Source organism: Schistocerca americana, chromosome 6 (genome assembly GCF_021461395.2).
Source record: "Schistocerca americana isolate TAMUIC-IGC-003095 chromosome 6, iqSchAmer2.1, whole genome shotgun sequence".
Lineage (NCBI taxonomy): Eukaryota > Metazoa > Arthropoda > Insecta > Orthoptera > Acrididae > Schistocerca > Schistocerca americana.
This window is the reverse complement of record NC_060124.1, coordinates 151685663-151699936: the sequence shown is the minus strand read 5'-3', so window position 1 is coordinate 151699936 and position 14274 is coordinate 151685663. Positions and strand designations below refer to the sequence as shown.

The 14274-nt window shown below is 39.2% G+C and overlaps 1 protein-coding gene across 1 annotated transcript in view; it reads left to right on the top strand.

Moving 5' to 3' along the window:
* LOC124619525 (ubiquitin carboxyl-terminal hydrolase 20) overlaps positions 1-14274 on the top strand; it is a 181515-nt gene that overhangs the window by 92949 nt on the left and 74292 nt on the right. Inside the window, exon 11 of the mRNA XM_047145972.1 lies at positions 7690-7868. Coding sequence (XP_047001928.1) covers positions 7690-7868 — 179 coding nt within the window. The remainder of the gene's footprint in view (positions 1-7689; positions 7869-14274) is intronic.

Below are 14274 nucleotides of genomic sequence, written 5' to 3'. Positions count from 1 at the left end.
ACACATCAATTAATTGTAAGATTCCTCATGAAGCTTCACATTATTTAATCTAGCACAGTGTATCATAATAATGCCGCCCTCTAGCCAGGGCATAAAAGGTCGTTAGGCCACTACAAAATAAAGTTGATATATAATTATAATTTCAAACAGACATAAAAATACTTCCTCTTCAGCTACCACTAGTTAAAATTTACATTATTTCCTCTGTGATTATGTAATTAGCGTCTCTTGTTCCACAACAGTGTCCCACAGTTAGTAAGAAAAATATATCATTGTTTGTGAAACTTCATTAATAATACTTTCTTAAATCATTGCAGTGCGAAATGCTAACCCCTTCCAAAGACAAACTATATTTTGAAGGTCCTGTAGATACTTCAGTATGCTAAATGTTACATTGGTCACTCAGTAAGGCTTTTCATAATGATTTTGAAATTTTATACCATGTATTTCTGTGTCATATTTAGTAACATTTGCCATCAGTATTAGTGTGTAGCAGTCTATAATATTTTTGTTGCTATCTTTGTGTATACCACATAAATGCCTGCCATTCTCCCTGGCAGTGAAGCAGTGGACCAAGTTGCTCCACAACCACTGAATCTTAAAATGTTTCTGGTACTAGTAAATATGAAGTATAATCCATAATTGGAATTACTTTCATTTTCTAACATGTACTAAATTTCTCAGTATTTTCTTTACAATACTAGACGTAATCTTGAAGTAATAATGCTTCTTTAGGTGGAGCATACACTTCTTGTGTCCATCTGATTGTTTGCTTAATTTGTTTATAACATGACCGAAGGCAAACTAGGTATTACTATTTGCATACTGTTTAGTAACATTTTTATTCCTATCGTCATTTAATGAAGCACCAATCACAACTAGTATAGCAGCAATGTAGTATATCATTACTAACATCAGGTAGTAAATCTTCAGTAGTAAGCTTTTACATTAATAAGAATACAGCAATTTGCCAGTAGTTACTGTAAACAATACATTGTTATTCATTATATGTGATGACTAATTGGCATTAGTAACTGTAGATAGTAAATCCTAAGTTAAATAGCAACATAATCTAATAACTTCTGTGAAGTAACTGGAGAGGGAAAATTCCCAGCAGTGTTCTCACATGTGGCGAGAACAGTTCACAATAAGTGATGAGTTCCTAGGAATGCATCTGAAATATTTTATTACTCTATTAAAAGAAAGGTTACATAATAGAGTGGCTGAGCAGTTCTAGGCGCTACAGTCTGGAACCGCGCGCCCGCTACAGTCGCAGGTTCGAATCCTGCCTTGGGCATGGATGTGTGTGATGTCCTTAGGTTAGTTAGGTTTAAGTAGTTCTAAGTTCTAGGGGACTGATGACCTCAGAAGTTAAGTCCCATAGTGCTCAGAGCCATTTGAACCATTTTGTTACATAATATGACAACAGTACTACAGCTGATGTGCTCCCAGGGCATCGGCGAGGGAGCTGGAGAGAACCCAGCATAAGGCCCCCATGTTAGTGTGATTGGTGCCCAGCAGGATTTGCAACAAGGGCATGACAGTTGCCAGGTGTGATACTGCGGCAAGTGTGTGGCAGGTGTCCAGCCTGGTACTGTGGTGAGGGCATAGCTGGCACCTGGTGTGGTACAGTGGCAGGGGTGCGCCAGGTGCCCAGCATGGCACAGTGACAAAGGTGTGCTAGGTGCTTGCTTTGGTACTGTGGTGATGGTGCGGCTGGCATAGGGGCAAGGTACTGTGGCAAAGGCAGTATGATGACACAGCGAGGGTGCAGCTGGTGTCTGGTGTGACAGTGGGGCAAGGGCCATGGTAGTCAGGGTGCAGAGTGGAGGAGTGTCCTGACTGATGCATTGTGTGAAGCTGCCAGCACTTGGCCCAAGAATGGGAAGGTGTGCGATGATTGATCAGCTGCAGATGCTGCTGGCAATTGGCCCAGAGCAGGGCCTATCTGCATACTGGCAGTCTGCCGCAGCCTGTACAGGCAAATGGGTTGATAGGCCTGTGATATCACGTGATCACAGACAAAGGAATAGGTCCACGATCACAGTGCCACTACTGAATGGTCTGTGCACATCAAACAAGGAGCAGACACCTGCGTTGGGGAAACACCTGCAGCTCAAGTAGTTGGGCTACATGCAAGATGCAGGTGTTGCTACCGAGGTACAGTGGCCAAGCAGGTGTCCTGATACTACAGTCCCTTTTCTCTAAGGAAAAGATTTGATGGAGCCATCTGGGAGCAAGCTGAAAAGTGGAAAAAATGGGAAAAATGTGTGGAAAGTGGCATGAAGGACGTCATTGGATGGGCAAAAAGTGGCAGGAAGGACATTGCCGGATGGGTGGAAAGCAGTGGGGAAAACTTCACTGGATGTGCACAGAGCAGTGGGAGGACGCAACTGGATGTGTGGAAATGGCCTGGGTTGATGCTGACGGGCAGGGAGATACTGGCAGGGAACTGACAGGCTTGGCAGTAGTATTTTGTGTGGTGGGGCTTCAGTGAGGCGTCAGCTGCCAACAGGAGGCAAACATGAGCAATGATGGCCACTGGAAATTCAACTACTGTTGGGATTGGCTGAAGTGGAAGGGCAGCAGCCGGAAGGTCATGGTGGCAGCCGTACCTAGAGGCGATGACACACACCAAAGATGCTGGTTACACTGATTGAAAACAGCCTCTTCATCAGCTGACAACCAGACTCGTCACCTGTGGAAGAAGGGCCGGTCAAGACTACAGAGTGCAGAGTAGGATCAGGCACGGCTGGAGAAAGATGTCAGACGAGGTAAAGTGCTAGCACTAGGGCCAGTGGATTGTTTATCCTTGCCGCCAACTAAAGTGTCCTCACATGAATGTGAGCGCAGCATGCAGTAAATGGTGAGTTCCCAGGTATGCACCTGAAATAGTTTATTACTCTATCAGGAGAAAGGTTACTTACTATGACAGTGGTAGTGCAACTGATGTTTTCTGTGGTATGTCGGCAAGAGAGCTGGAAAGAACTCGTCATAAGGTCACAACATGGGTGCTGTTGGTGTCAATAAGGAGGCTGTAGCAAGGGCACGGAAGATGTGGTACTGGGACAAGGGTGTTGCTAGCTCATGGTGTGGTACTGTGGCAAGGGTACATCAGACAACCGCCACGGTGACACAGCAAGGGTGCAGTACGTGCCTGGCGTGACAATGCGCAAAGTTTGCGCCAGGTGCCTGGTGAGCCGATGTGGCAAGGGTGCACCCAGTGTGACAACGCGGCAAGAGTGTGCCAGGCGCCCAGTGTGATGGCGCGGCAGTGGCATGGCACGCACCCAGTGACTGTCTGTTGTACCACGTGGAGCAGCTGGGACTTGTCCCAACAGCCGGTGCCTGGCTCAGAGCAGGGACCTGTCTGTGTACTGGCAGCTGTGCCACTGCCTATAAAGGCAGATGTATTGATATTCCTGTGATACCACATGATCGTGGATGAAGGAATAGGTTCTCAATCACAGTGCCACTTTTGAATGGTGCGCATGCATTGAGCAGGGAAGCAAGCACCTTTAATGAGTTAGTGCCTGTGAGTCTGCATCTGGGCTACCCAAGAGAAACGGGTGCAGTTGCCAAGGCATAGTGACCAGGGGAATGGTCAGACATTGTATGAATGACAACTTTTCTGTAGTAACGGAAGGTAGTAACTTCTCAATAGTGAGTAATGATGATATGATCTGAACAGTATCAGGAGGTTGCACATTCTCAATAATGACAGATGATTAAGTTCTCTGAAATTGGAGCTACCATCCAGTGAAAGATACCTATCTGTCAGTAGTAACTGATGATCATGATTTAATAGTATTAATTGTTTGTTCTTCATTTGGTGGAACTTCCTGTACTGAATTAATAGTGTCAGAATGTCCAACATCACCATCGCTCTTATTTTCCACTAAAACAAAGTAATCATCAAAATCTTGAGTCTTGTTTTTTCCTGAGTATATTGTACTATCTAGTCTGTCCATCCTAACATTTAACATAGAAATTACCTCAACTAGTGTTTTATCTATTTTAGGAAACCCACTATCTATTTGAGAAAATTTGTCATTTATTGGAGCAAAACTTTCATTCATTTCTGATGTAATTTCTGTCAACTGATTTAAAACTGTGTCTCTTTAATATCCCTTGTCCTTTTGAACTAATAATTATTGTTACTGATGTCATCAGAAGTTAACCGTTACACATGGACAGCTAATAATGTTGCATTTGGCATTGCAACTGGACATTGCTTAGCTGACTTCCTTTCTGAGATCTAAAGATGGCCTGATTAAGTACCGAAATCAGTTGTCTTCAATAAAAAATAAAGCAGAACAGCTGTGTATTGTTCAGTGCAATTTTTAATAATAAACTATTTCATTTTATTCTTGTTATGAAGTAACTTCCCTTAGTCAGTTTTCTTTCTTCATTGAACAGTTTTTGACAACTGGCTTCATAATTAAACATTCCCTGAACCATTTCACTTAATTATCTGACAAAATCAATTGCAATTAAAAACTCACTTAACAGTATATGAAATCCTAAAAGATCAGGACCCACTGGACTTTTCTGTTCGCCTTCTGTTGAGATGTACTCTGCAAACCACCGACTGTGTCGGTGATCTGCTATTGCCTCATGCCTCTGGTTGCAGTTTCTGGTGTTGTCTGCCTCATCTCATCACATGTAGATATTGTGTTGTCTGCTTGCTGTGCCGCGTGGCTGTGTTGTGCAGGAGTGGCCCATAATAGAATGCATGTTGCTAGCTGATATTAATGTAACAGAGCACGGCAGTGGTGCATTCTACTGTCTCATTCTTGAACTGTTCTCTTTATAGGTTGAGCTTGTGCGTGATAGAATTTTAATATATGTGAGTCTGTATAATTACTTTCATCATGAAAATTTTGGTTGAATTTTACCTTGAGAAAATTTTAATTTTCTTCAGTATGTTGAAATCATTTCTATATTTAATATTTGCTTTCGAAAGGTGTCAAGTGACATTTAATGGCTCATTTGGCTTCTTGTTGATTCACCTGATGACAACTTGTTGACTTACGTTGTCACGAATGATAGACTTATATTTCTTCTTTGTAGATAACAATAATTATTTAAAAATCATTTAATTCACTTCAAGTAAGACATAAAGTTCAACAGTGGGTTGTCTTTTTTTTCTCCCCACTTGAAGTTGGCAGAGTTTCTTTTATTGTGTGCAGTTGCCTATCATTGCTCACTGTATTAAAGTGCAACCACACTCTATGAATTTGACTGTTCTTGTTAATTGTCCTCCAAACATCTTTAGCCTTGGTGAACTTATCGAAGTCCAGATGCAAAAGTATTGTAAATCCTTGTAGTAAACTTTTTCGTCTTCTACTATAATTCTCAATTTGATTTTCTTTCATTCCAGATTAGTTTTTCCCGCCAGGGTTGCCACACTAGAAGGTTCTGGGTGGCTGAATTGTAAAAAATATTATTATTGAAGTATGTTTCTTTTCAGTGTATTTTTTTACTTTTCATTCAGTTATTCCAAACAAATTTCCACTGGATAGTACAACAGTGTACATTTATTGCTAGACCATATACAACATGCTTTTTGTATCGATATCTCAGTTAGATTAAAATGAACTTACTTTTCTTTTCAACTTGCTTACAGTTTTCTCCTTGCTCGGCAGTTGTCGTTGTCACCTTCTCCAAGGAGCCCCTTCAATGTTCATATGTTCATAAAGTGTTGGAACGTCCATGACATGCTTCTGACATCTGCTAATGACCTCAAACTGCTGTGCACTGCCCAAGGAGTACATCAAAACAATAACAATAAACCACAAGCAAATGTCTTTATCTGACATAGCATACCATGTACAAAAAATGTGCTATTTAATACATATGATGTAGTACAACATTTAAAAAATGACACAATTACTTATTATGAGGTTGTACTGGAAAGTAATTTCTCTTTATCTCTTATGTGAAAACTCTTAAAGTTTTTTAAATGTAACAAATTTCATTAACATTCTACACCTTTATTCTTCATGTCTGCCTGTTTATTTCTCAACATAGTCAACCTGGCGATGAACATGTTTCTCCCAGAGAGAGACCAGTTTGTTGATACCATCACTGTAGAATGTTTGACTTTGTTGAAAGAGCCACAAACTCACCTCTCCTTGCAACACTTCGTCACTCAGACTCGTCAAAAGCGTTCCTTAAGTTTTGGAAATGGATGAAAATCATAAGGAGCCAAGGCAGGGCTGTATGGAGAGTGGTCAATGATAGTGAACCCAAGGCGTTCAATTGTTGCAAATGTCGCAGTGCTCACATGTAGTCTGGCATTGTCATGCTGAAGGAGAGGGTATTCTGTGTGTGACCAAACTCCTCGAATTCATGCTGCCAGTTTTCTGAGGGACTCTTGCACACCGGCTTAGTTAAGTTACACATGGCAACATTACACTGTACAGTTTAGAACCTTTAGCAACAGAGGGCTGCAACCTGCATCAGCAAAGCGATAAAGTTGACTGAGCAATAAGCTTGACAATTAATGCCTGATCCATTATTGAGGAAAGTATAAAAATTTCGGAGGTATTACTTATCAGCACGCCCTTGTATATTCAATGGTAAGTATACAGAAAACTTTGCACTTCTGAGTTTTAAGGGAAAAATCCCAAATTTAACCACGTGGAAATTTGTATCCTTACAAGGTCCCAAAAGCTTTGTACTGATCGCACACTTTTAGTCGGGTCCTGGGTGAAGGATGCCAGGAGCGGAAAACTGCAGTCATCTCGTAGCTCATTGGCTACTGACTCTAGCCCTGCCTCCTGCTTCTGCAGCAGCCAGATTATAGCGTATAAAATAAATGAAGATGTAATGTAACAGAAGAGACACAAAAGATGACGGTGAATCACTTTGCTAGAAAGATCAAGTACAGTCACTTCACTGATTTCTGTAAATAATATTGACAGTCATTAAGGACAATGCCACACACAGGTCAGTGCTGTATTGACAACAGCTACTTATTGTTTTGGTGCAATACTGCTACGTAACTAAGGTTGGCAATGAGGGTAAACATTTCGGTGTGGCACGAAGACAGTTTACATCCAACTATCTCGCGGAGGCCAAGTAAAGGTGGGCCATGAGTATTGAGAGAATTATATCTCTCATATACTGTAAATTGATATTGTTTTCTTCTCAAAAAATAAATGTATATTTGTATTTTGGTGTAATATATTCCTGATGTAATTGCAGGCTTAAGCAAGTATCGCTAAGTGTTTGAATTATATTGAAGTTTTCTTTCTTTGTTACAATAGACATTAGATTTCAGAAAATGTATGGAGATGTGGCATGAAGAGAAGTTTTCAGTAATTCTTTGACTCTGAAATATGATAATAATTGGATTCATTAGTACTGGATAAAGAAAGATCAATTCAGAATGTTGGTAATGTTATGCTACTGCCATGGAAAGTCGTGTAGAAAATACAGATAAAGCTGAAAAAGTCCTCTTGCGACATTTGCCTGGTTTCTGTGAGTTTTATCACAGTTGTACAAAAAGTAGTGCTAAGTGTGAGGGTATCTAATGATAACAACAAAAGAAAAGGACAACAAAATATGCAGTACACTAAAAAAAATAATTGTGCAGAAATTTCATTAAAATGTAAAATGAAAGCTGTTGTTGTAGAAGTATTAGCAGGATATTCTTTTTATGTTTTTGTTTTGTTTTACCAGCTGTGAAAAGTGCAATTTACTTCGAAATGGTGTCAAATACTCCAAAGTTCTGGAGTTACCAGAAGTTCTCTGCATCCATCTGAAGCGATTTCGGCACGAGTTAATGTACAGCTCCAAAATTGGAAGTTATGTATCTTTCCCTCTGGAAGGCCTTGACATGAGACCCTACCTACATAAAGGTATATCTTTTTTTTTATATTTATAATAATTAAATGTAATTGATGTTCTACATATATGACGTGGGGCAAATAAAAGTTGCCTCGATGAGTGGATATGATTGGATGTGTGTGTGTGTGTGTGTGTGTGTGTGTGTGTGTGTGTGTGTGTGTGTGTGTGTGTGTGTGTGTGTGTGTGACATCAAAGTCTTGGAAACGGTGTGGCCAGTTATTTGCCGAGAAGTTTAATGGTGTCAAAGTGCCAATGAAGAGCATTCCAAGACATGCCCGCACACCAGAAAATGCGTCAGGGTCCTGCCAAATCAACCCAACACCTGTCGCAAGAGAGCAGCATATCACGACAATTGTGTGGGCAAATGCTCCACCTGGAGCTGTTAAGGTCACTTTTATTTGCCCCACCCTGTATATGCTAGTCAGTAGACATCAGCTTTAAACTAGATACATTTTACTCCATGTAAGAAAACTTGATTGTCGGCTCTGTCTTCATGAATGAGGTGCATGGTTCTCAACCCTGATTGAAATATCGGAGTTCATTGCAGGCTGTTGTGTTTGCTTGGCACTGGAGTGATGCTGCTGTTTAGAATATTTGAAGGCAAAACTCGTTACCATTGTGGTAAACTGTGATGTTTGAAATAGTCCTGTCATACATTTTCATACAAATAATGTAAAGCTTGTTAGTACAAATCTGCTGTATTCTCTTAATTCCTTCAAACAGAATTTCATCTGTTTATAGACTATGTGACAGTTTCACACATACCTTGTTTTTCTCTGCAGTTTCTTCCACATAACCGTGCTAATAAAAATACACAAAATATTTATCTCAAAAAGTAATGTTTCTAAATCTTCAGATAGTTCATTCAAATATCTGCTCAGAATGTTGTACACACAATTTTACTTTCTCTATGCTAAGCATAGTGTACATAGATACAATATTAACATTAATAAAGAGATTCATGTTATGCCACATGGTCACACAAATCGCTTTCTGATCCTAAGTTCTCTGCTGTTGTGGATCGGTGACCAACCAGCCAGTACTTGAATTAATTTTGTCAACTTTTCTCCACTACAGTAAAGTTCATTCCACATAGTAAACAAAATTAACATAGAATTCGAAGCTGCATTCAGTGTCTCATGGTCTTAAAGTTTCTGGTTTTGATTGTGGATTCTAACGAGAATCCTTCTTATTGGAATAGGTTGTAACACATTTCAGACATGCTGCTTACCATTTTAAAAATCACCCAGTTTAAAATTTGTGTATTAAAAGCTGCTAATAAATGTGTTTTGTTATAATTGATAATTATTAGTAGTAGTTTTGAGATTTGCTGGCGTGTATTCAATACTTCCACCACTGTATTCACAAATTCTGTGATAATGTAGCAAACTTCTTATCAACTTTAATGAACTGTACTATTTCCTCTAGACAGTTTTGTGGATACGTCTTTTTTGTAGTGTTCGTCCTGTTTAACCTTGGTGTGTAAAGTGCAAGTTCATTAGTTTGGAGCTATTGTAATAATTATCCATATAAATGTGGCAACTACCGTGGAATGACTCCTTACCCTCTCCCTTAAAACCCACATCCTTTCGTCTTTCCCTCTCCTTCCCTCTTTCCTGACGAAGCAACCGTTGGTTGCGAAGGCTAGAATTTTGTGTGTATGTTTGTGTTTGTTTGTGTGTCTATTGACCTGCCAGCGCTTTTGTTCGGTAAGTCTCATCATCTTTGTTTTATATATATATATATATAAAACCATCTGGATCCATGATGAACATCTTGTTGTAATATTTGCGCCTTTTGTTTTATATACAGGATAACTCATAAACGAGGCAAAATATTTCACATGCAGATTGGGACATTGAGTTACGAGCATAAAATTATTTTTCACATGTCCTGATGTGAAGAAATGCTAATACAGCCAAATGTCATAAAATTAATGAATGTGAGTGCAGATTCTCTCTCTCTCTCTCTCTCTCTCTCTCTCTCTCTCTTTCTCTCTCGTGTGAGAGAGAGAGAACAAAAGAAAAGAAAAAGCAACACAAGGGGGAAAAACTGAAGGAAAACACACACACACACACACACACACACACACACACACACACACACAGCAGCAGCAGAAGACCTAAAACTGCATTGGTATTTCATAAGTATTGCTGAAAATGTATCTTATGGTGTGCATGCAGCGAGGGGAAACTGCACCCTTTATTTTCTCTAAGGACATGCAGGTCTATTGTATTGCTTAATGATGATGGCAGGCTATTGGGTACAATATTCTGTAGATAAAACAGGTTTCCTTTTGGGTCTACAGGTGCGAAATACCCTGGAAAATGTCGTTGGGTAAAACAAAACTGGTGTTCTGTGAGTCAGAGTGTGGAAAGTTAGATGGTTTATGAGACTGGTAGTTCCTCCCACCCTCCCTCCACCCATCGACCTTTTGACTGGTGTGACTTGCTTTCCTGTGCCAACTTCTACTTTTCATTGTTGCACTTGCAACAATGTCTTCAAATTTTTATTGGATTTATTCTGAACTTTGTCTTTCTCTACAATTTTTACCATCTGCAACTCCTTGTAGCATTGAGGAAGTAATTTCCCTATGTCGTGGCGTGTTCTATCATCCTGTCCCTTCATCTTGTCATTGTTCTTCATATGCTCATTAACTTCCCGATTCTACAGAGAATCTTGTCACTTCGTATTGTATCAGTCTACCAAATTTTCAACATTCTTCTGCAGTGCCACATCTCAAACTCTACACTTCTGCAGAATGCTGTGCTCCAAGTGCGCATTCTCAAAAAATTCTTCCTCAAATTTAGACCTATATTTGATACAAGCAGACTTCTCTTGGCCAGGAATGCCCTCTTTGGTGCCTGTGATAGGCTTTGTATTTCATGTTCTTGTGCTTTTGAGATAACAGAATTCCTTTGCTCTGTCTACTTTGTGGTCACCAATTTTGATAAGTTTATTGCTGATCTCATTTCTCGTGCTCCTCATTACTTTTGTCTTTCTGCAGTTTACTCCCAATTAACATGCTGTTCTCATTGAGACCAATTCACACTAGCTGTCATGTTGTGTTTTACCATGTCACGGCACCGTCACCTCAGGGTGTCTTCACACCGTCCTTCATCACATCACGTCATATCATGCAATGTCAATTTGATTAGCCCAGTACTGAGCGGTGAAGGTGAAATTGTGATACAAAAAGTCATAGTATAGTATTGGAATTGAAGGACTAATAACAGTGAAGTTTATTAATAGTTGTAGAAACTTCATAACACATGTTCTTGATCAGTTTTATTTGATAAAATACTGAGCAGTGAAACAACGCTTTGTAACCTCCCCCTCACTTATCGACCTTAATGACAGTAAAAAATTAAACCGCGTGCACCTAATGGAAATTTGGGAAAAGCAATAGTCACTGAAGTTAATCTGTCGGTAAAGAAGGAGGAAAGGGTTTCATCTAAATGAAAGGAAAAATGCAAATGAGATTGGTGGAAATTAATTTTGAGAAAAGGGTCAAATTAATAAAGAAAGTAAATGTGCAGTCGTCACGTTAACAATTAATTGGCGTTAATTAGATATTTGATATTTGGGGAAAATTACGGTCGCCAGTCCTATGGACAACTACTATAATAACTGAAAAAGAAAGGTTATTGCACATATAATTAGCGCTAAAAGTGTGGCAACTGAAGGTTGACACATGTTGTGTGAAAACTGAATGTTTGTCAGAAGTAATGAATTTCGCTACACTCTGACTTAATTTAGCAAAAGAATTAATAAAACTCGAAAATTGAAAGTTAATTTAGTGACAGAAATTAAGATTGCAAATGGGGGCATGGGAAAAAACACCTCGTCACCTAAAGGTTAAATATTATTAATGTTCACTGTAGAAGTCCTGAGGGGATTATGAAACGTTTTCACATTCTTATGTGGTTTCAATGATTAAAGATCTTCATTTACTCACCTCAAACCAAACCCAACTCAGCTGCATTCCTACAATCTGACTTTTTAATCTTTTTAACATTACACAAACTGATTACTCTGCTGTTAAGGCAAAAGATGTAATTACAGTTTCATAATATGAATGATTTTACTGGAAAATTGTGTTAAAATTTACATAACATTTTAAATTAATATGATTACAATGATGGCTTTTTTGTAATGGCTTTTCCTTTTTTTTGTTGGCATATTAGAATTTTTGTATCTAACATATTTCAAGTATGAATGCATGGTTTCACGGCAATATGAATTAATAAAATTTTCTCGGGCTTCCAGCCGCGTCAGGTGGTTAAAATCTTACCACTTGACAATGACTGAGGACAGCTCAGTCGAAAGCTCGTGGGATTTTAACCACCTGACGCGGCTGGAAGTCCGAGAAAATTTTATTAACATATTTCAACATTTTTTGCTATTTACTTTGCGTTTTGACATTCGCCTATGAGAACCAGACTAAACGCTTGCATTAACATTCCTCCAATTACTGCAACTTCCTTAAATTTAATGTATTTTTATGAAAATCATATCAATAATGTAACATCAATGAGTCATTGTCTTACATGTCTCTATTATGGATTCATCTGGTCAGTCTATCCCTGCAGCTTACTCCTTTTTTCCTGACAATTTCAAATATCTTGCACCATTTTACAGTGCCGGATTCTTTTTCTAGGTCGACAAGTGCTATGAATGTCTTTTGATTTTTTTGTAAGTCTTGCATCCAACATCAAACAAAAAACTCCCTGACTATTTCTTGTCATCCTGTGCCATTGGTCAGAGCCTAGCAGTTGCTGGACTAGGGAGCTACTGTCCCATGTGTTGACTGCCATTAAAACCACAACACATATGACCTTGTTTGGAGAGGTGCCACGACTTGTAAGCTGATGAATGGCTTTGCATGATGCCGAGTGATGAGTTGCAGTTCTGCACTAACCTGGATAACAATCGTCAGCAAGTATCCGGTGACACTGGGAGAGGTCGCATTCTTCCAATGTTTTGGGAAGACACAGCATTGATGCTTTTGGTGTCACGATGTGCGGAGCCATCAAGTATAACTTCAGCTCACGGCTGTTAGTGATTGAGAGCATTCTGACAGTACAACAGTATGTTGCAAATATCCTGCATTCTCATGTGTTATCTCCTGTACAACTGTTCATGGTGCCATTCTTTTCAAAAAGCACTTATTCCTATGAACTGTCGGCGTGATGTTATAGGTACCCTGTGGCCAGCAAGACCCCCAGACCTCTCCCCAATAAAACATTTGTGGTACCAGCTCAGTCACCAACTTTGTCCAAGTCCTAGCAGCCAGGCTGTCGAGGACCAGTTACAACTGTTGTGGGCAAGTTTGCCTCAAGAATAAACAACGGCTTTCTGACACCCTTCCAAACTGCATCGGTGCTTCTGTGTAGGCCAAGGAGGTGCAACATCATACTGATAAGTGGGCTCTATGTTGCAGAGTTCACTATAAACTTAAATCAATATTGTAATTGCTGAAATAACAACACATACCCTTTAAACCAGTACAGTTTCATCTCATTTCCTCCTCCCCTTATTTGTGCTTTACTTTTTTTTGTCAGGTGGTGTATTTCTTAGAGTTTAAGGCATGTTTGGTCTAAACTTACATAGTTTGGAAGAGGTGGAGACTGACCCTTAGACAGTTGTCAAGCAAATTTTTATTTCCTATTTGAAATAATTGTATTTTGAGTTGTTTGGCGGATTTGGATGTTACGGTATTCAGTCTCACTACAACAGCCTTGTGGTCACAAACCTCTGGAATCTCATGATGAGCTCTATTTTCTCATGATTTTTTATGACAAAGAGGTCTAGTATGTTATCACAACCATTTACAATTCATGTGGGCTTATGGACTAGATGCTCAAAATAATTTTCTGTGTACAATTTTGGATGATTTTTTTTCTGCCTACCACTGGCTTTAAATCTGTATTCTCGCCAACTTGTCTGTGGTGGACTGCAGTCACCACCAGCTATAGTTTAAGATTAGGGTATCTATTCAAAATGACACTCAAATTTTCCTTGAACCTTTCAGCAACTGTATCTTCTGAGTTGGATGGGCAGTATAAGGAACAAAAAAAATTAATTAATTAATTTTGGTTATCTTACATACAGTTTTTCCATGATAAAGCCATTGTAGAAAGCTGCACAGTTTGTGCACATCATTCAGTAAATTGTGTGCATGCTGTCGTGATGAGTTATTATTGATGAGGTGGGGAAAAGATTATTTAGTGACCTGTTAATTGAGTTTTGCTGGTTTGTATATAGAAACACAAATGCTGTAGTGTAATGGGGTGAAATTATTTATTACCCTTCACCATCACCTTTTTTGTTACCATTGTGTTTAGATTTGAAGAAGTCAACTTACTGATTAAGAAACAAAATAGATTAATGTGTATTTGTTAGTGCGTTAGTAGC